The following is a 25088-nucleotide window of genomic DNA, read 5'->3' as shown; positions in this document are numbered from 1 at the left end:
TTCACTCTTTAACAAGACTTTCACTTGTGGGAGATGTCTCTCAATCTTGGGCCATTAACCTATTTTCTTACTTCAAAAAAAAGTTTTTAATCAAACAAATACAATTCTAAGACATACTCCAAACCTCATTATCATTGTATTATATTACACATTTTTAATCATAAATTATAATTTTTTACCATCTCATTTAAAAAACAACTATAATAATAAAAACCAACATAGAAATAAAATGAGTACACATCTATGTTGACTTTAATCTTACCCGTTTCTTTTCGTTTTATACCCTTTTCTAATCCTTTCATGGGCTTCATAAATCCGAATCCCGACATTAAAATGAATCCACTAAACTTGTCCTTGAGCTCCATTTACTTTGGGTCACTTTTCATGAAGCCTCACGTGACTCGATTCCCAAGACGAACAGCATAAAGCCGTTCCAAAGGGCGAAAGGAGTATTTAGTTCTAAAGTCTCCTGGTTTAATTCTTGTGAACCTAGAGACGCAGAGGAAATGGGTTCGTCCAAGGTGCTTCTGCTCATCGTTTCGATATTCATTGCAATCATTTCCAATTCATTTGCCTTCCGCTCGGACGAGCTCCAAGATGACGAAGAATGGGGACTGGTGGGCGGCAGATCGCCGGAATCAGACTTCGTTCGTCACCAAAAATTCTCCAGAAGTAGCACGGCAGGCCACTCTGATGTCCTCTCTACTTCTTCCGACTCCAAGCTTAACATTTCCCTGGATCATGCGTTCGGTTACTCAGATTTCTCCCCTGCTGGATATTTTACGGCGCGGTTGAAGCCATCTCCTCAGGGCGGTCAGGTACGTGATCTCTCAATCGTTTTAGGTTTTCGAAATCAGTAACTGTCATATTTTTTTCCTAGATAAGGTAGAGAACTCTAATTAAGCTCTCTATGATCACCCCAAATGGTTATAGTTTTTGCATATATTAATTATAAACTAAGATCTCTGATTGCGCCCCGTTAAAGTCCAAAATGGAAAATTCGAAAGAATTTATGAAGCAAGTAGATCCTTTGACTCGGCGAATCTATCCCAAAAGCCCTAATTGTATTAGTTCTGGGTAGCGTATGAATGGCTAAATGGTTTTGCATAAAAAATTCTGGAACAGAGAAAAATGGATTAGAGTCTTTCTATACCACCGGTGCACTGCACATTTGTGTATCATTTTTGAAACCTTGAAATTTGTTCACACATTCCACTGAATGATACTGGGATAGTCTTTCATTATTACCAAATTGCTTCGCTGTAATTTCCCTAAATGTATTTGTGATATCTCAAGGCTGCAATCACAAGGACCGAAACCCACGAAGCACACAGGCGCTTGTAAGTGATGTTAGTAGTGGAATGTAGTGAAAGAGTTAGAAAAGAGTCCACATGTTGAGAGAAATTGAAGGCTGTTATCCCTTAATGTTTGGCCCATCATAGATTAATGCTGGCAATAAGAGCTTGGATGTCGTCATAATCCAAATAAAAGGTAATCGATTTGGGATGTTTTTAAGGTCTGATCCACGCCTTTTATGCCCAACAATCTCTAAGGTCCGACCCACACCTTCTGTGCCCAAGAATCTCTAGTCTGGTTTGCATGTTCCATGCCTTGTGATCTACTATATCAGTCTTTTCATCAAGATATTCTAAGAGTATGACCTGCGTAATTTCATGCCCATCTAGCTGATTTAGAGGATTAATTTGTGTAGTTTATGTGAGTAGGCATACAAAGGTTGGCTTTTTTGTTTTCAGTTGCCTGTCAACCCGCTACAGACATCAAACCTGTGTCTTTAGTGCCAGAATATAGATTGTACGCCTAACTTTCCGCAAGATTTGTACTTCCCACCATCGTGTTCTCTTCCCCTAGGTTTTTGGCACGGAGCACAACCATATAAATTGCAGAGTGTTGCCGGTCAATCGTCTATAGTTTAGATGGTTGAAGCTAAATGGATTGACATTGAGACATAGGGATTTAAGTGTCCAACACAAACACAGAGACTCCCCAAAATAGGACTCACGGATGCACACACACAATTAAAAAAATATTAAACTAGCATAAATAAAATATCCACAGAAAGATGCAACCTTTTAGCATTTAGAACATAGAACTACATCAGACACACAAGAGTCCACCATAGATCATACATATAGTAATAGCACCATAAAATCAGGTGTATAAATTGTGTTTTTTCATTCTATGCCATCAACTTGTTTTACATAAATAAGATGATACCATAGAAGGGAATGATACTAGTGACTACTAAATAGGGTAGAATCGGAGAAGAATCTTGTGAGTGATAAGTCATCGACCGTAGCTTGTCCTCATGTATCTTGTTATAAAAATCATCAAGATCAACCATTTCATTGGGCCTGCTATTGCCATTGCCAGTGTGCTGTTCTTCCTCTTGTATATCTAGTCTAAACTTTGCATCTGCTGGTGTGGAGGGTGACCCTTTAAGATGATCTCCATCATCAAAAGTGATTGGCTCTAGGGATAGATCATTCCATTCCAAGTGAAATATATCCCACATCTTTGTCCATCCTTTCAACCACCCTTCCCTTGCCTTGTATATAAGATAGTTTGGTGTGCTCATATATCAATGTTTGCATTTTGGATTGCACAAGCTAGTTTTCCATCAAAGTTTGCAGATTCATTTGTGTTCTCAGGGTAGCTGATCTCTTCAACCAAGTGGTTTGCACAGGTTTCCCATCAGCATGGTCACAGCACATCATTCACACGATATGCAAATTGGGCCCCAACTTAGATCCCAACAATTACAAGAGGATCATGGTGGGCCACACATTATTGAAGCTCTATGCTACATTTCTTCACTTGTAGCTCTCTAGGGAGCTTGAGTGGCAACAACTTAGAGCTGGAGGATAGGCTGAATTTTGTTCTAAGCACCAAACTATTGACCTCATATTTACACTCAGGGCCATCATTGAGGAAGTTTGGCATCTCTTTTTGAAAGTTTACTATTGTTTTGTAGACTTTTGGAAAGCCTTTGACTTTGTCTCCAGGGAAGAGGTTTTATTCTAGCAAACAAACATTGGCATCTCTAAGACCCCCCTTTGGGCAACGATCATGCATTTACGAGTTAGTTCTTGGTGGTCTATGCATAATACACGGACACTCAGAGCCGAAGGTTTTCCATGTTTTAGCATATAGACATTATGTTTTTAATTTATCTCATGTTCTTTACATAAGAGATTGTTTGGTACTTGGTTGTTTATGCATAACACACAGACACCTGGAGCCAAAGGTTTTCCATGTTTTAGCATACAAACATTATGTTCTTACTTTGCTTATTGTTCTTTATATAGGAGATTGTTGAATACTCCTGCATTTATGGACATTATTGTACGAAATAGTCCCATTGACCTACTCTTGTGGTCATTTGTTGGGCATTAATATAATTATCTTATCTCACAATAGTTTCGATTATAGAGAACCTTCAAGCCTCATAAGTTAATTGTTGATATGAATATCTATATATGGTGCATTTCTCCAATACTCAAAATAAATGAATCTCAACAAATTCCTTTTAAAAACAATGAATTTACATACAAATTTAACTGTAATATTAATGGAGATTAGGTTCATCTATTTTGTTGAATATAATGGACGAAGTTGTTTGTCATTCTTTCAAATTTGGTCAATTTTGTACTTCATGGTTGGAATAGCTGAACATGTTGACATTGATTAGAGGGAGTGATTGTATGTGCTTTGATGGATATTTCTTCAAACCATGACTTTATATAGTCTTGCAAGGGTGATCCTTGCTAAAAACCTTGTCCACTTACTAATGGAGGAAGAGTAAGCTTCAAAATCTATTTTGAGAATGTACATTGTGCTTGGAGATGGCCTATTGTTTGTACCTCATGCCGACAAGCAATAAACCTACTTGGAATTTGTTTTGCCCTTTTTTGCAGGACCTCTCATGTCAAGGTTTTTTTTGTCAATGCTTTTCGCATGAATATCTTGATTTGATAGGGGAATGTACTTTCTAGATCCTCCCCACCACCAAGTTGCTTTTGTTGCATGTGCTTCATATATAGGCTTGTATCCTAGACTTGCTATGAAATTATCTAAATACAGGTTTTTGGACAATAACAAGGTATCTTCCTCTATTCCAAGTTGATAGAGCTTTGGACCAACAACCTAATAAGGCGTTGCCACTACTTGGCCTTTGACTTTCTAATCTTGTAGTCTCTACACTCAACTAGCCTTGTTGTTGCGAAAGAGTGGTTGTTATTGGGTCATCTACATCTTGCCAATACAAACTTGCCCTAACCAATCAATAGAGGTCTATTTGATGTTGAGGGAGATTGAATTGCCCATTGCACCCTATTGACCACTCAAGTGTCAACTACGCCATGAGCAAAATACATTTCAAAGCATTCCATCATATTCAGAGCAATCAAAATTTTCAGGCTTCATCATCGTCATTTCAGCTTCAGGTCATTATGTTGTAATCCAAATTCTGCAGCTCGACAGGGATGATGTAAAAATGATTCTAGTATGTTGAATATAAAGCCATGTAACACTTCTAGGTAGCTTAAGATTTTTTGCGAGAGAGTTTTTACTCTAGGAAGTTTTTTTTCCTTAGCTAATTATTTGTGTTTCTCAACACTAAATAATTTGTTAAGTTTTTCTCACACACATCCCCTAAAGCTAGAGTGAGGCTTGATGGTAAAAGTTTTAGGTGATTCCTAATGTTGTATAGAGCCTATGTAAAATTTAAATTGCCATGCTAGATCATCTCCAAAGTTTTGTAGAATTTGGTTGTGTTTAAGGGTTAGTTTTTAATTGTCAAAATTCCCCTTCTGAACGAGATTTTTTATGTAATATTTGATGTAAAATGTAAAAAAAGTGTTGTCTGTAGAAGTTGTAGGGGGTATGAGCACTTAAAATTACACCTCATCACCTCAAATTTCTATCTAGACACACTTTGAGGGTGGAAAAATATGTTTATACCCCTCTAGAGTCAATTTAAAATTTTCGGCAAAAAAGGGCAAATAATTAGCCATAATTTGGTCAAAAAATTAAAATGAGAGAAAAATAAAATTCTCTCCAAGTGAAAAATAATTAAAAATGGATGTGGACTTTCTCAAGAAAGGAATTAAGTAAAAATTTGTGTAATCTCCAAAAATTAAGCAAGGAAAAATCTCACAAGAATAAAATTCTCTCCAAGTGAAAAATAATTAAAAATGGATGTGGACTTTCTCAAGAAAGGAATCAAGTAAAAATTTGTGGAATCTCCACAAATCAAGCAAGGAAAAGTCCCACAAGAAATTCGTTGGTCCAGAAAAGGAATTAATTTCCCAGAAAAATCGATTTTTTAATGAGATGGTCCAAGTTGGTTAAGTTGAATGAGAAATTTTTGAGGAGAAAATTTGGAAAAAATATTTTTTGGTCTGAGATCAAATTTTTGGGTTAATCCAGCTCCTTCCTCAAGATCAGTGCAATTCATCAAGGGATATGATTAATTGGACGTGGATCAAGCCTTGGACTAGCCGTTTTATTGTGGGATCAAGTCAAATTTGTGCAACTCGTTGGACCTAGCCGTTTTCACTTGGAGAGGGATCTAGATCTCTCATTTTTTCTATAAATTGAGCTCATGCTCCTCATTGTAATCATCTTTGGTCTCTCTTGATCACTGTAATCGAGCCCTTGGTTAAGGAAGCTCCATATATTTTATGAATAATAAAGAAGTCTTTGGGGGTTAATTCATGGTGGTGTTCCTCTTCTATCTTCTGTGGTAAATTTTATTCTGAATTTTTTTCGTAATGCTGTACTAGTTATAATCTAATTTATTGTTATTTCACTAGCCAATTTGTGGATTTACTATTTGCATAGGTATCTTGCATTAGTATTTGGGTTTAGAGAAGCATTTTGAATCAATCAATCTAGTGGGTATCCATAGATCTTTTGTTTCATTCTGTTATCTAACTCCTCGTGATCTAATAGTTTTATCTTAAGTATGTAGAGATCATTAATTTGTGATTCAGATCTTGGGTATTAGGGGATGTTTTTGGTTGAACCAGCCAACTCCCAAGACATAGAAGTGGAAGAGCCCACTTTGGTTGCTGTCAAAGGCTTATTTAATGAATTTTGCAGGGGTTTCTTGGCCATTGCTTGTCAAAAAATTATTTATTTAATCTATTCTCTCAACCAGGGTTGCGGGGGAGCGCCCCCCCCCATGAATCCAATCCCAATTCGCGCTCTGACCTCATTTGATTTCATATGGAGAAAGTAGAATTTTAGATCTCATTCAAAATCCAGCAAACTTATCAATTTTTCAGGATTTCAGGATTGGGGGGATTGCAATGTTTGCATTGGATTTTGTCATGTATTAGGGTATGGAACTTGTATTTAATCAAGAGCACCAATCCCTCTATGTACCTTGATGTTAGTGACATTGGTTGTCGAACTCCTCTATCCTGATCCTACTAAATGTACCCATCACTCAAACAAAACCTTGCTTGACATGCTATGCTTTTTCTATCTTATGTTAATGCTTAGAGGGTGATATTAATGACAAAGGTCCCTATACAGGTCCAGAGGTAATGACAAAGATACCTCTGGATATTAATGCTTAGAGGGTGATATTAATGACAAAGATCCTGATTTTCCAACAAGACTAAAAAAATTAGACATTTCTCGTGGCAGCAAGAGGCCCAAGCATTAACAATAGATAATAGATTTACTTGTCTTTTCTAGTTTCTAGTAGTTTTTATAACTGTTGACTCTTTCATATAAATTATGATATTATTTGTAAACAATATATGACAATTTAAGTTTGAAGTTGGCAATTAGAACTCATTGGTAATGAATTATGAATATGATGCTTCGTGAAAGTTGAAAGTTGTTTCATTTCATTTCTTTTTATAACATTTCATTTCATGATAGATATTATTTGTCGTAATGGTTACACTTAGCTTACAAGTACAACTTTGGTGATCAATGATGATAAATGTTATATATTGAGTTTTGAAAGCTTGAAACTTTAAGATTGATGAGTCATGAGACTCAATAATTTGTATGTTACTAACTTGTGGACTTGGTTGATGAAGATTATAACTTCTAGATGATTGTTTTTATATGGTTCAATATATGTTTTTTATGCTTTTTTTTATATCTAATTTATCATTCTATTCTTTTGTTGACATATATGCATCAAAATATTAAAAAATAATATATATATATATATATATATATATATATATATATATATATATATAAAAAATCGATCCCCAAATTGCTCCCAAACCGGGAGCTTCTGAAAATGTCGCTCCCGCTTCTGCTCCTCATTTTCACTCCCGCTCCCAAGTAACCTTGCTCTCAACTATTGTGCTTTTACTGAATAGATCTGGCTATTTAGAGTTTGTATTTTAATACCCAAGAGTGGAGTTGTACTCATGCTCTTTGGGCAAATAAATTTGTAAATTTGGTAGGTATTTTGTATATATTTACTAACCCTTTTGTATATAAATTTTATTCTATTGTATATATATTTTGGATTTTTTCTCTATTTGCAGATATGAAGAAAATAGAAGGGTTTCGCGCTTGAAATTTTGTTTTTGCATGTGGATGCTTTGAGATTTAAAAAGATGATTTTTTTGCAAGCTAAATCTACCTTGGTTCGCAAATAAAACCCCTCTATTTTCTAGTCTCTACGCAGATCTTGAGGAGGGCTAGGGTTTTCAAGTGGATCTGAAGGAATTTTTGTTGGAAAGTTTGAAATAGATTCAGATTGAAATCTTTGGAAGTCGCTTGCAATTTTTTTGAGATCCTTCTTTCCTAGCCGTAAGACTTAGGAGAGGCTTTTCCTCTTCTCTTCGACATTAGATTTCTGTGAACGAAATTGCCTTGAAAGAGCAAAACATTTTTGAAGGCCGTCTGCACTATCTGAAGATTATTTTTTAGATGCCATTTGCAAATTTTTAAGGGAGAAATTAAAATCAAAATTTTTGTAGGCTTAATAAATCTGAAGTTTTGATTTTGTGGAAACTGTGAGCATTTCTGGGCCTCCTCAGTTACAAGCAAATATGTGAGCAAAAATCTCTATAGTATTTGAACGAAATTTTTCTGAAGTTGATTCTTGAGAAATCACTTATTTGGAGACTTGGGAATTTTAGCGTTTAAATTTTTGAAGTTCCATCTCCTAGCTGCAGGGTTCCTCATTCATCCTTTGCGTATTTCCTCCTTGAGTTTGGACATAATAATTTTTTTGGAGCGGATTTCACTTTGGGAAAGACGTTTCCCTTTCGGAGAATTTTTTCTCATTTTAAATATATTGTAAAATCATTATAAAGAAAATTTCTCTCATTTGTTAACTTGAGGAAGGGTATTTAAATTTCATTTGTAAACCCTCAAAGTTTAAAACCCTTTCTTTTGTCTAAAGGGTTCTCTTTGTAATTTTAATAAAATCATATTTTTCCTAGAGGGAGCTTGGGATTTTCCCATGGTATCCCACCTCCTTATTTAAAAGGGAGGATTTCTTGTGTTCTTAGATTAGTTTTCATTTCATTTTTTCATTAACATCGAGATCTAACTTCTAACTTGTTCTCTTGCTCTCATTAGATTAGTTTCATTTTCATGTTCATTGCATTTTAGTTCTAATCTCTTGAATTGTTTCATTTAGCTATTGTTAGATCTAGACTTCATTGCTAATTATTTGATCTAATTGCTACTTGATTTAATTTACATTTGAGTAATTCTTGTCTTTATCTCACTTGTGTTTTAGATTAAAGTAGCATATCTTTAATTTTCTAATTAGCAATCTCATCTGCCATCATTTAAATAACTACTTTTCTTTTATTATATAATTTGCATTTGCTCTTTTTGTTCCTAAACCTCTTTAAAGCACATTATAAGTGAAGTGACATTCTTAAATCTGATTGTCCATTAAAGTACTTGTGTTATTTTTATCTTTGTTTCATTCAGTAATTTGTATTTGCTTTATTGATCATCGTTTTAAGCTATTCTCATGATACCTTTGCACTCAAAGTGCTTATCATAATCTTGATCATAAGTGGATTAGTATTTCACTCATTGAAGCATCTTGTTCTAATTGTATCTCATTGAAGCATTGTGTCAGCATTTGCATATTAGATCCAGCCTTGCATCTCTATAATTTACCTCCAAGCATAAGTTTGGTTGATAGAAATTTTAGGACCAACTTCCCTAATTATCATTCCATTCAATAAATTTGAGTTTGGAGAAAAGGTTCAAACACATGACCTCACAGTTCTTTTGTGGCCAATCCCTTATAGGAACTGAAGACACATGGGATGTCAAGGAGCCTAGGTGGGTATCGTTAATGACGGGTTGAGCGCCTCCTTGTCCTAGCCTTTTTGTAGTTCACCTCAGTTCTTACCAAGTTTTAAGAAATTGAGGGGAAGTCTCACCATAGATTAGGCATATAATTAAAATCAACCAAGATCACTTCCGTTTCACATATCATTGTCTAATCTTGCATTTGGCCATTATACAAGTTGAATTGTGAGCACTTCATTTACTTGCAGTATTGTATTGTACTTATCTTGTACTTGTTATTTGAATTATTCGCTCATTGGTCTTTGATATTGTTCTATCTTATTGGAGCATCTCTCTTAAGTACAAGTTTCGTTTATCTTGCAAGTTCTATCTTATTGCTCATATTTCAATACTGTGCTGTACTAACACTTGTCTTGCGGCATTGCCTATCTTGTAACTTGAAGCATCATTTTGCAAGTGTAGTAATTTGATTTGAACATTGTTTATAAGGTATTGGTCTTTCATATCCTATCTTATTGAATGCCATATTGATTTAATCAAATCTATCACATTGATATTGATTGTTAATATTCATACTTGCTAATCAATCTTTAAGTTCAAGTTACATTGAATGGTAATTGCCCTCCCCTTTATCTCCTAGAGCTTGTTGTCTTCAACAAGTTTTCCTTTATTAATCATATTTAGGGACTACCCCCCATAGCTTACCCAGGAGAGAGCATAAACAAAGAGAGTTGGGAATAGGTGACAACCCCTTCTTTGAGCATTGTGCTTTAAAAACTATACCTTGTGGGGTTGAAAGCATCTCCCACATCTAGGTGTACATCTTAGGCGACAACACACCCCAACCATGGATCCATTTCCAACCTCACCCTTTTCCCATCCTCAATTCTCCAAGCAAGCCATTTTCTAATCATAGGAAATGAAAGGAATATGGCTATCCATATTATTGAGGCATTGGAATATGGTTTGATCAGTAATGATTAATCGAATCCATTTTTTTTAAATTTAGAGGTGTGTATGTTTGGAGGATAACATTGTGCTATAGCCTTTCCTACTTGATAAGTCTCCATATATGCGTGTATGCTAGTGCTTTGTCAAAGAGGTGGATATTGTTTAAACATTGTTGGAATATATCACTTTGGAAGGTAATAATGTTTAGGTTATGTTGGAAGAAACTCAAAATTTTATTTAAAAGAGAAATATCCCACATTCATCATGAAGTAAAATACCCTTGTAATAATTTTTTTATTTATAGATGTGAAATTACATTATTCCACATGTATTATGGGGATGTAATATCTCAATACCTTTTGGTATATAATAGAGGTTAGGGAGTCCCATAAGACACACAAAATAATATATGATAGTCTTGTCATTGTAAAGTGTTGAAGCATTTGTGGTGGTGCTCTTTGTAAGGTTGGAGATTTTTGAAGATAGTAAATACGCTCTTACCTTCTCGTGGATGTTTTCCCAATTGGGGTTTTACAACGGAAATAACTTTTTTGTCTCTTTTCTTTTGCTAGAATAGGAAAGTTTTGATTTGTTTATGTTGTTATAAGTTTCGGTATATTTTCAATATTCTAACATGGTATCAGAGCAAGTTACTGTTTTCTACTTCCTTTTGTAAATTGTTTTAGTAACAAGTTTTTATTTCAATCTAAACGCTTATTATTTTGTAGATTTGCTGCTATCATATCTAGTAGCCATTAAGACTTTGCTTTAGATCTAGGCATTTTTGCTAAAGTATATATATATATATATATATTTTAATTTTTAAATTGGACCTCATTGTTGGATCTAGAACAATGAAATTTTAATTTTTAAATTGGACCTCATTGTTGGATCTAGAACAATGAAATCAGCTAGGATTGATTGTTGGTTCGTTAAAATTGGTTTCTGTTAGCTTGAAATATACTCAATTTAAGCTACCTAGGTTAATTTAAATATATTTTAACCTAAGGTTTTTTAACCACTTTTAGGTTCGGTATTTACCAGGCCAGTTTTTTTTCTTTTTACCAAGCTTAATGATTTCTTTCGAAGTTGATAACGTTTGATGCAGGAGTTCGTTTTGGTTGAATTTTTTTTGGTAGGTTCGCTTTTATGAGATCCACTTGCTGGGCCCTTCTCTGAACCTGTTTGTGCCTTTTATGATACTATATGGGATTTGTATGAACGTGTACCAAGGGTTTGCTATTCATTTTTTTGGGTTTACAGATCTGGTTTTTTTGTTTGTAGGCACTGTTGACCGTTGATTTCAAATCTATAAAACAGAAATGAAAGGATCAATTACAAGGGTATTTTACTCCATGATGAATGTGGGACATTTCTCTTTTACATAAAATTAGAGTTTCTTTTGACATAACCTAGACATTATTACCTTCCAAAGTGATACGTTCAATCCCTCTTAATAATGACTAGGGACACTTATGAAGCATCATTAAATCAATCACTCATAAGGAACCAAGCAAGTAAATTTGTTGCATACTTACGGCTGCAAAAGAATTATACCATCAAACATATGCCAAATTTGAAGACCAAGAAAATAGTGCAGGATGCTTGAATCTGCCATTTCAAATTCACTCTAAAGTTGATTCTTCAATTTTTGTATACCTTGTAGTCTATTGTTGCTCAGTTGTAGACAAAGCAAGAAGGATTGAAGAATTAATATCAAGCTTTGAAGGAAGATCACAACTCCTTGTTGATATAGTGGATTGAAAAGGATGAAACTATTTAAAACCTACAAGATGCTAACATAACCTCGAGTTGGAAGTTAGTCATTTGCAAAATGTTGAGAAGAAGACTAGTGATGTTGAGTAGCCAAACTTATCTACTGATGATATTGCTTGTATTCCCTTCGATTATAAGACCATTGATGTTGATGTTTTGTTTCAATGCATGGTTTATTGGCCACTATTCGTGTTGTTTCTCCAAACTTTGAAAAGCACACTATAGGTATTGGGTCCCAATTATTAAGCAAGATGGGCTATATTGGAGGTGGACTTGGGAAGAATGGAGATGGAATTGCGAATCCTATTCCCCTTGAGACACACACATCTAGAGTAAGTCTTGGATATAATACTACTACCTCTGCCTCCCTATATACATCTGGTCATGATGAATCCCTACATGCTACAGGTGTTGTTTGTTAGAAGAGGAGTTCAAACTGGGTCATTGGAAGAGTTTCCCTTTGTTGATTATGTTGAGTAGATTGATGAGATGATCAATAATGTCATTGCAAACATTCTCAAAGATAGTACAAGGTTGTTCTACTCCTGTTAGTGAATTAGATTTTGCACCTACATCTATGCCATATCATCATCCTCATAAGAATCAAAGGAATTTATAGAGGAATCAAAGTTCTTGGAAACATGGCAGTGATGTTTTCAGATCTTTGTAGCAAAGACATGAAAGGAAAAATTGTTGACCAATGCAAACTATTAGGGTAGACTACAGTTGGAGTGATGAAAGGTCATGGAGTGCATTTCATAGATGCTTGAGGACTTTATATCATTGTATATCATCCATTGCTATTGGGAGATATAGTTCCACATATTCTTGTGCTTGACCAACATTGATGATAACATTGTCAAGACTTTTTTAAGAGTATTGCTTGTTATTGGTGATAGTGTTCAGACTTCCTCGAGAGTGTTGCTCAGAATTCTTCTTCACCACATCCATAACAAAGGCAGAGTTTGTATGCTTTGAAAGTTGTTGAGAATGTGGGAAATTGTTCAAACTTCTTCAGGGGTATTGCTTGTTGCTAGTGACAATGTTCAAACTTCCTTAGAAGTGTTGCTCGGAATTCTTCTTCACCACATACATAACAGAGGCAAAGTTTGTATGCTTAGAAAGTTGTTGGGTATGTGGGAAGTTGTTCAGACTTCCTTAGAAGTGTTGCTTGGAATTCTTTTCACCACATCCACAATAGAGGCAAAGTTTGTATGCTTTGAAAGTTGTTGGGATTGTAGGAAGTTATTCAAATTTCTTTTGAAGTGTTGCTTTCTTACTGGTGACAGTGTTTAACAGATATCCTCACCAAATCCATGACGAAGGTGAAGTTTGTATGCTTCGAAAGTTGTTGGGAATGTGGAAAGTTGTCATCAAGGGGGAGTGTTGATGTAATGACATCTTCCTCCATAAATGTTCCATCTCCCTAGTCATTATTAAGGGGGAGTGTTGGAATGTTTCACTTTGGAAGGTAACAATGTCTAGGTTATGTCAAAAGAAACTCTAATTTTATGTAAAAGAGGTATATCTCACATTCATCATGGAGTAAAATACTCTTGTAATATTCTATTATATAAAGAGGTGAGATTACATTATCCCACATGTATTGTTGGGTTGTAATTCCTCAATATCTTTTGGTATATGATAGAGGTTAAGGAGTCCATGAATTACACATCAAATATCAAAGTTTTATCTTTGTAAAGTAGTGAAGCATTTGTGGAGGTGCTCTTTGTAAGATTGGAGATTTATGAAGATAGTAAAAACACAATTACCTTGTCGTGGATGTTTCCCCAATTGGGGTTTTACCATGTAAATACAATGTCCTCTCCTTTTTCTCCTTTTTTTGTTGATTAAATGTTGTTATGTTGGATAGGAGGTTAGATTAGTAAAGTTCTATATTGCTTATATTGTTATATATTATTATTGAAAAATGTAACTAGTTTCAGTCTTCATAATTGTTGTACCCATTTCAATATGTATCTTCTATAACAAACAAGAAAAAGAAACGAAAAATTATTATTATTATTATTAAATGATGGGTTTAATGCTCATTATTGATTGTCCTTTAGGTAAAATCATGTTCTTTGTGCATCTAGGGTTAGTTAGGTCTTAGGATTTATTGTCATGAGTTAAAGGAGCCAAAATCATGTTTATAAGACCCTTCTAGACAATTTGTAATTGTAAAAACAATTATTTTAGAGTCTAGAAAGTCTTGGAATCTCCAAGAGTACAAGTCGGCCAAAAGGAGTGAATTCCACCCCTTGAGAAGGCTATATAAAGAGCAGTTCAACTTTATTCGGAGATACACTTACACACAAGTTCTATATCCTAAGAAAGAGTTCGATCTATAGCTGGGTAGCTGCAAGAAGAAGAGCAAAGGTCAATAAGAAGTAAGAAGGATGAAATAACTTGGTTTTTGGGCTCTATCTCTTTCACACGTGTGAAATTCTAGGGTTTTTGAGTTGTAGAAAGAAGCTGAAGTTGCAACTCCGATTTGCAGTAGGACGAATCGCATAAACTTGTAGCTGGGAGGAAGGAAATTCTGTCTAGACCTCACTGACCTTAGGAAGAGCTGTCTTTCTCTTGGAAGGTCCCAGAAGGAGGTTGTATTAGGGTTTCTTAAAGAGCTGCAAGGCCAAAGTTGCAAGTTGAAGTTGTAGGTCAAGTAGTAGTGCTGAGCTGGCAGGTCGAAGTTGTAGTCTATAGCAGTTTGGTGCAGATTCAAGGACTTGAGGAAGGGCTGACTTGGTACTGGTAGAAGGACTTGCTCTAGGGATTGGGTCTTTGTATCTCATTTAAAGCAAATTCTATGTGAGGATATTTCGACACAAAGGAAATAGTTAAGTATAACTTGGTCTAATGTAGAGTTAGGTAAAATGTGTTTCTTTACTATGTCATTTTGTAACTTACAATCCGGCGGTCACGATATGTTCTAGACATGAAGTGATCCGATGGTTCATTCTCTTCTCGATATTACCGACACTTGATCCTTGGCTTAACACTTGATTGGTCCATGATCTCTATTTAAAGAGCATGGAGGGTCATTTGTAAGGTGATCCTTCATGAGAGAATCTTATGTAAATTTTCTTTCTTTTACATTAATAAATTGCCTAAAGTGGTCGCATTGGCTCACGCTGTGCACTGTTTCCCTCTTTGAGGGTTTTAACCACGTTAAGAATACCAGTGTATTGATCTGTGAGACTGTGATTTGTTTGTGAGCGGTGTCCTTTTGGTGTTCTATCTGAGGAACTTATCATGTAAATTCCTATATGGTATTAGAGCTATTTGAGGGTCGCATCCGTTGGTGATCCAAATCTGAAGTTGGTACAACTGCATTTGACTCTCATTTCTGAGATCTACTGTTTCTGACCACTTTCGGGCCGAGAGGACTGCTCTTTTGTGTTAGGAGCATCTGTTCTAGTGAGGAACCCCTTTCGTTTCACGAGAAAAGGTTTCCGGTAGCCCTAGCTACGTCATTATTAAGATCTGGAGGCATACAATCTTTATTACAGTTTTAGTTATTTATCTCTCTGTTTATTTCGATTTATTTATCTCTCTGTTTTAACTTTTTTATTACTGGATCTATACCTTTCATTTCTGCGTATGCTCTTTGCCCGCGACTCTGTGCGATCTGGGCAAATCAGAAACAGAAAGGAAGGATTTTTCTCATGCGTATGCTCTTTTTCGCCATGCCTTAGTGTGATCTCGGAAAATTAGAAACATTGATGTAAATATTTAGTTTCCGACAAAAGCTAATTTAAAGCCATAAGGTTTGGTTTTTTTTTGCATGTCTGTGTTGGGTTGTGTGGTTTTTTTGTTTTGGAAGCAAAAATTGTTTTTTCAAGTAAGCACGTACTCCAAAGCTTCAGTGGCTAAAAAACCCCCCCTCCTCTTTTCCAAAAATTACCAACATTTTAAACTAGTTCACTTGGTCCAAAGTTATTTTATGAGAATAGAGGTCTTGGGTTCAAGTTTTTCTTTTTGTTGAGTTACTTTTTCAAAAGGCACATGTAATTTATGTTTTAAAGTTACTTTATGTAAAAGTGTTCTCACCCATTGTAAAAAGTGAGTCATTTATTATTCTAAAGCCTCTTTATCTTTTATTTAAGTTACAATTTAATGGGTAGCTCATAAAGTATCATTGTAAAAGTGACTTTCACTTATTTATAAAAGTGGGTCACATATATTTTTTTTAAAAGTGAGCTAATTACATTAAGTTTGGAAAGAGGGGGGATTTGTTTTTTTAAATGTAACATTATCATTCACTTCCGCACATTCACGTACTTCGTCGGCATCTTCAACAAATTTTCTTAAAAAAAACCGTAACTTCTTCATGTGGAAGTCGTTTTTAGTGCCGTTTTTTTCGGATCGGCCTAATTTTTCGAGATCTTTCCATTGGAATACTTAGTTTCAGCGTCTTACAGCTTCAGTTTCTATTAAAATGGAAAGTCCATGCCAAGTTATTCTTGACAACACCAACTACTTCCAATGGGTGTCAAACTGGTTTTCCCCAAGAGTTGTAGGGGGTTTTTCCAGGGTCACATTGACCAAAAATCACTGTGTTCAAATGTGTTAAATCGCTGTTTGTACCTGTTGATTTTTGTAGAAATTTCTGTTTTCCCACCCCGGTTTTCAGTTTCTCCTTATTTCTCCCATATAGTTAAATGCCCTTTCCCATAACCATACATTTAACAAGCTGAAAAAAATAAATTCGCTGAAAACACAAATTTTGGAAATTTTACAGAATGCTGGAAATTGCAGAAATAAAAATCAGCGGTAATAAATAGCCATTAAAACACATTTAAACACTGAGATTTTTGGTCAATGTGACCCTGGAAAAACCCCCTACAACTCTTGGGGAAAACCAGTTTGAGAGCTCTTCTTTATTTCTGAAAATTGCCTTTTACAGTGAGAAATTTTCGGCAAAAAATCAGCAAGCAAATTTACAACTTATCTCTTTTTCCATGCTTCACAACAAACTGGAAATTACAGCAAACAGGACAGCAATAAATGCTGTACGGTCTCCTCGATTTTCGTGCCCACTTTCAGCATTAAATGCTGTTGTATGGCCCTCATTTTGCGTGCAGAAAAACCAGCAAACTGCTCCTCGATTTTTGTGCAAACCTCTCCTCGAAAATCGTGCCAAAATCTGTCTTTCACTGTGTGTTGAATCAGCTGTACAAATCTGCTCAACTGCTGCCTTGGAATGTGTGCCAAGCTGCTGTCTCCTTCTCCTCCCTGCTCAGAAATCTCTTTTGCTCTCTTGCTCTCCTTCTCCTAATCTGCTCATGAAAGAATTGAATCGAATGTGATCTTTTCCTCCTTTTCCTCCCTTAATATAACTCCAAATGACTTTTGGGTGACCCAAGTGACTTTTGGGTGATCTCTAAATTCAATGGCTGAAATAGATTTAGATCAATGGCTGAGATTACATGCTCATTTAAATCTCACTTTTTATTTTTTAATTCACCCCACTTTAATAAAGACCCACTTAGTCATTTATTTCCAAAGTCACTTTTCCTTTCTAATTTTTCATTGACTTTATAAAAGTCACTTTAAAATTAGACTTAGTAACTTTATCACTTAAAGTCACTTTTAAATTAGATTTAACTTTATAAAATTATAAAGTCACTTTAGGAGAAAAATTAAATTCTTTTGGACACTTTTCCCTAGGCCAAAGATCAAAGCATAAAGGAACCACCTGTCCTCCGGTACCAAATTTCAACACTCCCTCTTACCGAGGAAGGTGTTCCTCACCACACTCATCTTGTCTCTGAAGTAGACATGCTTGCCCCGTGGTAAGGCTTTGGTAAGGATATCTGCAACCTGCTCATCAGTGGAAATATACTCAAGCTTCACAACTCCCTTCTGAACATAGTCTCTGATGAAATGATATCTGATCCCGATATGCTTTGACCTGTCATGAAATACTGGATTCTCCGTGAGTTTAATGCAACTCTGATTATCACAGTAAATCACTGAAGGTCTCAACGGCTGACCAAATAAGCCAAATAACATCTTGCGGAGCCAGATAGCCTCACAACTAGCTAGATTGGTTGCCATATACTCTGCTTCCGCTGAACTCAGTGCTACTGACTGCTGCTTCCGGTTGAACCATGACACTACTGTTGGACCCAACCCAAAACAACACCCTGAAGTGCTTTTCTTATCAGAAGCACAACCTGCCCAATCAGAATCAGTGTATCCTGCCAATCTCACTCCATATCCCTGCCTGTAGTCTAGACCATAATCCACTGTCCCCTGCAAGTATCGCAAAATGTGTTTTGCAGCCACCCAGTGAACCTTCCTAGGCTCACACATAAACTGACTCATCGTGTTGACTGCAAAACAGATATCTGGTCTAGTGTTGACCAAATACATCAAGGAACCAATCAGCTGCCTGTACAATGTGGGATCCACCAACTCGGAATCCGAAGCATGAAGCTTCTTCCAGTTGGTGATCATTGGTGTCGACTTGGGTCTACAATCCTCCATGTGGAATCTGCTAAGGATGTCCACAATATACTTCCCCTGCCCCAGGAAGAAATGCCCATCCTCCTGCCACACCTCCAAACCCAAAAAGTAATGCATCAAGCCGATGTCTTTCATCTCAAACTCCATTGCAAGATCTCTCTTGTAGTGCTCTATGAGTTTCTTTGCACCTGTAATGATCAAGTCATCCACATACAACATTAGAATGAGAGGCTCCTCACCAATCACAATAAAGTAAAGGTTCGGATCTGCCTCACTCTTTGTGAAACCCATCCCCTACAAATATGTATCTATCCTGGAGTACCAAGCTCTGGGAGCTTGCTTCAGGCCATAAAGGGCCTTCTTCAGTCTGCACACATGGGACTCCTTCCCATGCACCTCAAAGCCATGTGGCTGCTCAATGTACACCTCCTCCTGTATGAAGCCATTGAGAAATGCGGTCTTCACATCCATCTGGTGGATCTTCCAACCCATCTCTGCTGCTATCGATATAATGGAGCGGATCGAAGTATATCGAGCCACGGGAGCGAAGGTCTCCTCATAATCAACTCCCTCTACCTGGGAGAACCCTCTAGCCACAAACTTCGCTTTGAATTTCTCAATGCTGCCATCTGCAGCATGCTTTACCTTGTAAAGCCATCTGGAAGTAACCACGGATTTGCCCTCAGGCCTCGGCACCACCTCCCAAACATCATTCTTCATGATAGAAGAATACTCCTCCTGCATGGCCTCTCTCCAGACCTGCTGGCTAGCTGTCTCCTCATAGCTAGAAGGCTCAGAGTCAAGGATGCTGGTAACCATCGCCATATAGCTACAAAACCTCTCAGGTGCTCTACTCTCTCTGACCGGCCTCTTCGACTCAGCAACAGATGTGGCATCTCTCAAGGTGTCCTAAAGCCACTTGGGCTTCCTCTTCCCTGAGCGCACTTCTCCCACCGGAGAATCAAACTCCTCCTCCTCATCATCATTAGGAGCCTGAAATCTTGACTGACTGTCTGCTGTCCTCCTGCCTGCACCTGAACCTGTAGAAGCTGAGGTACCGTGTGAACTGTCCATCAATGGACTCTCTAGTGAACTGCTCTGCATGCTGCCTGGAGCACCACCCCTCTGGCTCGGCGAGCCACTGCTCACTGACGGACCTGACATCCTCATAGATGTACCTCCGGATCCTCCTGATCCCTGCCCACTGGATCCCTGCGACTGACTCAACTGTTGCTGAGGGTCTGGCTGATCCAGATACTCTAACTCCCGTGACCTCCTAAAGGCCCTGTCCTCGTCGAACTTCACATCCCGTCTGACAACAACTCTCCTCTGTGCAGGAATGTAAATTCGAAAGGCCTTTGAGGTCTCACTGTAGCCCACAAAGATACCCTTCTCTGCGGTGGCCTCTAGTTTGGTCCTCTTCTCCTTGGGTATATAGGAGTATGTAATGCATCCAAAGATATGAAGATGACCAATATCAGGCTTCTTCCCAGAGAAAGCCTCCTCCGGAGTCATGTGCCCCAAGGCACGATGCGGACTCCTGTTCTGCAAGTAAACAGCTGTGTTGCAGGCCTCTGCCCACAAGAACAATGGCAACCCCTGATCATGTAACATGGCTTTGGCAACCCCTATGATGGATCTGTTCTTCCTCTCTGCAACCCCGTTCTGCTGGGGGTTGTAAGGAACAGTGAACTCCCTCCTAATGCCTGCCTCCGCACAATAGTCAAACTCTCCAAGGGTGTACTCTCCTCCATTGTCCGACCTCAAGGACTTGATCTTTCGACCTGTCTGAGTCTCCACAAGAGCTCTGAACTCCTGAAACCGCTTGAAGACCTCACTCTTGGTCTTCAAAAAATAAATCCAGGTCCTCCTGGAGTGATCATCAATCAATAAAACATAGTACTCATATCCACTCAAGGAAACATGAGACATCCGACCGCTCACATCGGAATGAATCAAATCAAGTATCCCCGTCGCTCTGCTGTCACTGCTGGGAAAAGTGGATTTGGCAAATTTGCCCATCGCACAACCTCTGCAAGTATCAAAGTGATCAGTACTGAAATCTGGCACACCTGTAGTGATCTCTTGCAATGTCCTCAAGGCTCCATGATACATATGTCCCATCCTGCGGTGCCAAATCTCACACAGCTCAGAACTGCTGGCTTTGCTGTCGGTACTACTGCTCAATGCCAAAAGGGGCTGGAATGCAAACTTGTACACCTTTGCATGGCGTACACCTATCACTCTAGCTGAATCAGCTGGAGTGCCCCTGGGATACATCAACAATCCTCCCCTGAACAGTACTTCATATCCTCTGTCTTCCAAAGCTGAGACGGATATGAGGTTCTTCCTCATCCCTGGCACATAAAGAACCTCTGACACCTTCAAGGGAGGTTTGTACTCCCTCTGAAATGTCACTGTCCCCACCTCGACTGCTCTAACAACTCTGTCATCACCGAGTACTACCTCAATATCAGTGCCACTCTCTGAAAGCTTTGAGAAGTACTCACGGACTCCTGTCATATGACGTGAAGCCCCACTGTCCACATACCAGATACCTGAAGATGCTCCGCTGATCGAGAGAAAAGTATGCTTCCTCTGAACCTGTGTGGCAGGTGATCCTGCACTAGAGGACTCACACGTAGTGAACGCAAACTCTCAGTCAAAACGACCAGCAAAGTCCTCAATCTCTGCTGAAGCTGCCACGTCCTGGTTCTTCCCCTTCTTCTTCTTCTTCTCCGGACACACAACTGCATAGTGTCCCATCTTTTGACAATTCCAACACTTCACCTTGGAATAGTCCTTCTGTGTGTTCCCCTGTTTACCTTTACTTTTGCCTTTGCCCCCACCACTGCTTGTGGAAGCCTGCTTCTTACCTTTGCCTTTCTTGCCTCCTGCCACCAGTGCTACATCCTCATCCTGCTCAACTGGCTTGGCTGCCCCAAGCTGACCTTTCCTGATCTCTGTTTGAATGCAATCATCCCAAAACCTCTCCCATGTGGGAAGGGTCTCACGTGCACAAACCCCATCAGCAAAGTTCAACCATGAATGGGGGAGGCCATTCACTGCAATCCACACCAACTCAGTGGGTGGAATCGCCTCTCCAATCGCTGCCAACTCATCTCTCACATTAGTAATCTTTGTGAGATATCCAGCTGCACTATCATTACCCATCTTAATGTTCTTCAGCTTCTCCTTCAGGACCATCTTCTGGTTCTCATTGGTACTCTGGTAGAGATTGGACAATGCTGTCCACATCTCATGGGCATTGCTCTTTCCTCTCGCATGAGGAATGCAATGGTTTTTGATTCCGTTTAGAATCAGCTTCTTACCCTTGTTGTTCTTTTTATTATAAGCTGTCAACTGAGTAGCATCAGTAGGCACAACAACAGGGTTCTGTGTGGTATGCACCATGATAGTCTGATATCCCAGACTTCTGCCTCCTCAAAGATACTCTGCATTCTCTCTTTCCAAACGCTGTAATTTATATGCCCATCCAGCCTATCCTCCTCCCTCAATCCCAATGACATCCTGCTGTCCTAAAACTGAAAAATAGCGCTGCTGTAGTAAAGATAAAACTGCTGTTTATGAAAAAATCAGCTTGCTGGAATTTTCTGAGTGAAAAATCAGCAACTGTAATTTTTCCTTTTGCTGTCCCAAACTGCCCTTCAACACTCAAGCTCTGATACCATGTAGAAATTTCTGTTTTCCGACCCCGGTTTTCAGTTTCTCCTTATTTCTCCCATATAGTTAAATGCCCTTTCCCATAACCATACATTTAACAAGCTGAAAAAAATAAATTTGCTGAAAACACAAATTCTGGAAATTTTACAGAATGCTGGAAATTGCAGAAATAAAAATCAGCAGTAATAAACAGCCATTAAAACACATTTAAACACTGAGATTTTTGGTCAATGTGACCTTGGAAAAACCCCCTACAACTCTTGGGGAAAACCAATTTGAGAGCTCTTCTTTATTTCTGAAAATTGCCTTTTACAGTGAGAAATTTTCAGCAAAAAATCAGCAAGCAAATTTACAACTTATCTCTTTTCCCATGCTTCACAGCAAACTGGAAATTACAGCAAACAGGACAGCAATAAATGCTGTACGGTCTCCTCGATTTTCGTGCCCACTTTCAGCGTTAAATGCTGCTGTATGGCTCTCGTTTTGCGTGCAGAAAAACCAGCAAACTGCTCCTCGATTTTTGTGCAAACCTCTCATCGAAAATCGTGCCAAAATCTGCCTTTCACTGTGTGCTGAATCAGCTGTACAAATCTGCTCAACTGCTGCTTTGGAATGTGTGCCAAGCTGCTGTCTCCTTCTCCTCCCTGCTCAGAAATCTCTCTTGCTCTCTTGCTCTCCTTCTCCCAATCTGCTCATGAAAGAATTGAATCGAATGTGATCTTTTCCTCCCTTAATATAATTCCAAATGACTTTTGGGTGACCCAAGTGACTTTTGCGTGATCTCTAAATCCAATGGCTGAAATAGATTTAGATCAATGGCTGAGATTAAATGCTCATTTAAATCTCACTTTTTATTTTTTAATTCACCCCACTTTATTAAAGACCCACTTAGTCATTTATTTCCAAAGTCACTTTTCCTTTCTAATTTTTCATTGACTTTATAAAAGTCACTTTAAAATTAGACTTAGTAACTTTATCACTTAAAGTCACTTTTAAATTAGATTTAACTTTATAAAATTATAAAGTCACTTTAGGAGAAAAATTAAATTCTTTTGGACACTTTTCCCTAGGCCAAAGATCAAAGCCTAAGGGAACCACTTGTCCTCCGGTACCAAATTTTAACAATTTTTATTTCTGCATTTTCCAGCATTTTGTAAAATTTCCAGAATTTGTGTTTTCAGCAACAATTTTTTTTTTTTTATCAGTTGTTGAATGTATGGATATGGGAATGGGCATTTAACTGTATGGGAGAAATAAGGTGAAACTGAAAACCGGGGTGGGAAAACAGAAATTTTTACATTGTATCAGAGCTTGAGTGCTGAAGTGCAGTTTGGGACAGCAAGGAAGAAAAATTACAGCATGCTGATTTTTCACTCAGAAAATTCCAGTAAGCTGATTTTTCACAAACAACAGTTTTATCTTTACTACAACAATGCTATTTTTCAGTTTTAGGACAACAGGTGTCATTGAGATTGAGGGTGGAGGATAGGTTGGATGGGCATACAAATTACAGCGTTTGGAAGGAGAGAATGCAGAGTATCTTTGAGGAGGCAGAAGTCTGGGATATCAGACTATCATGGTGCATACCACACAGAACCCTGTTGTTGTGTCTACTGATGCTACTCAGTTGGCTGCTTATAATAAAAAGAACAAGGGTAAGAGACTGATTCTAGACGGAATCAAAGACCATTGCATTCCTCATGTGAGAGGAAAGAGCAATACCCATGAGATGTGGACAACATTGCCCAATCTCTACCAGAGTACCAATGAGAACCAGAAAATGGTCCTGAAGGAGAAGCTGAAGAACATTAAGATGGGTAATGATAATGCAGCGGGATATCTCACAAAGATTACTAATGTGAGAGATGAGTTGGCAGCAATTAGAGAGGCCATTCAACCCACTGAGTTGGTGCGGATTGCAGTGAATGGCCTCCCCCGTTCATGGATGAACTTTGCTGATGGGGTTTGTGCACGTGAGACCCTTCCCACATGGGAGAGGTTTTGGGATGATTGCATTCAGACAGAGATCAGGAAAGGTCAGCTTGGGGCAGCCAAGCCAGTTGAGCAGGATGAGGATGTAGCACTGTCGGCAGGAGGCAAGAAAGGCAAAGGGAAGAAGCAGGCTTCCACAAGCAATGGTGGGGGCAAAGGCAAAGGTAAAGGTAAACAGGGTGACACACAGAAGGACTATTCCAAGGTGAAGTGTTGGAATTGTCAAAAGATGGGACATTATGCAGTTGTGTGTCCGGAGAAGAAGAAGAAGAAGGGGAACAACCAGAACGTGGCAGCTTCAACAAAGGTTGAGGACTTTGCAGTTCGTTTTGACTGAGAGTTTGGGTTCACTGCCTATGAGTCCTCTAGTGCAGGATCAACTGCTACACAGGTTCAGAGGGAGCATGCTTTTCCTTCGATTAGTGGAGCATCTTCAGGTATCTGGTATGTGGACAGTGGGGCTTCACGTCACATGACAGGAGTCCGTGAGTACTTCTCAGAGCTTTCAGAGAGTGGCACTGATATAGAGGTAGTACTCGGTGATGACAGAGCTGTTAGAGCAGTCGGTGTGGGGACACTGACATTTCAGAGGGAGTCCAAACCTCCCTTGAAGGTGTCAGATGTTCTTTATGTGCCAGGGATGAGGAAGAACCTCATATCCGTATCAGCTTTGGAGGACAGAGGATATGAGGTATTGTTCAGGGGAGGACAGGTGTTGATGTATCTTAGTGGCACTCCAGCTGATTCAGCTAGAGTGATAGGTGTACGTCATGCAAAGGTGTACAAGTTTGCATTCCAGTCCCTTGTGGCATTGAGTAGTAGTACCGACAGCAGAGCTAGCAGTTCTGAGCTGTGTGAGATTTGGCACTGCAGGATGGGACATATGTATCATGGAGCCTTGAGGACATTGCAGGAGATCACTACAG

The 25088-nt window shown here is 38.2% G+C and overlaps 1 protein-coding gene across 1 annotated transcript in view; it reads left to right on the top strand.

Moving 5' to 3' along the window:
• The first annotated feature begins 360 nt into the window (after positions 1–360).
• Positions 361–25088, top strand: part of LOC149261114 (ER membrane protein complex subunit-like protein) — a 112056-nt gene continuing 87328 nt past the window's right edge. The window contains exon 1 of the mRNA XM_089421655.1: positions 361–818. Coding sequence (XP_089277781.1) covers positions 507–818 — 312 coding nt within the window. The 5' untranslated portion in view covers positions 361–506. The remainder of the gene's footprint in view (positions 819–25088) is intronic.

The sequence above is a fragment of the Pinus tabuliformis genome, chromosome 6 (assembly GCF_031772625.1).
Source record: "Pinus tabuliformis cultivar Carrire ecotype Pingquan chromosome 6, CPIR1, whole genome shotgun sequence".
In the NCBI taxonomy this organism is placed as follows: Eukaryota; Viridiplantae; Streptophyta; class Pinopsida; order Pinales; family Pinaceae; genus Pinus; species Pinus tabuliformis.
The sequence above is the reverse complement of the archived record's forward strand: the minus strand, read 5'-3'. Positions and strand labels throughout refer to the sequence as shown.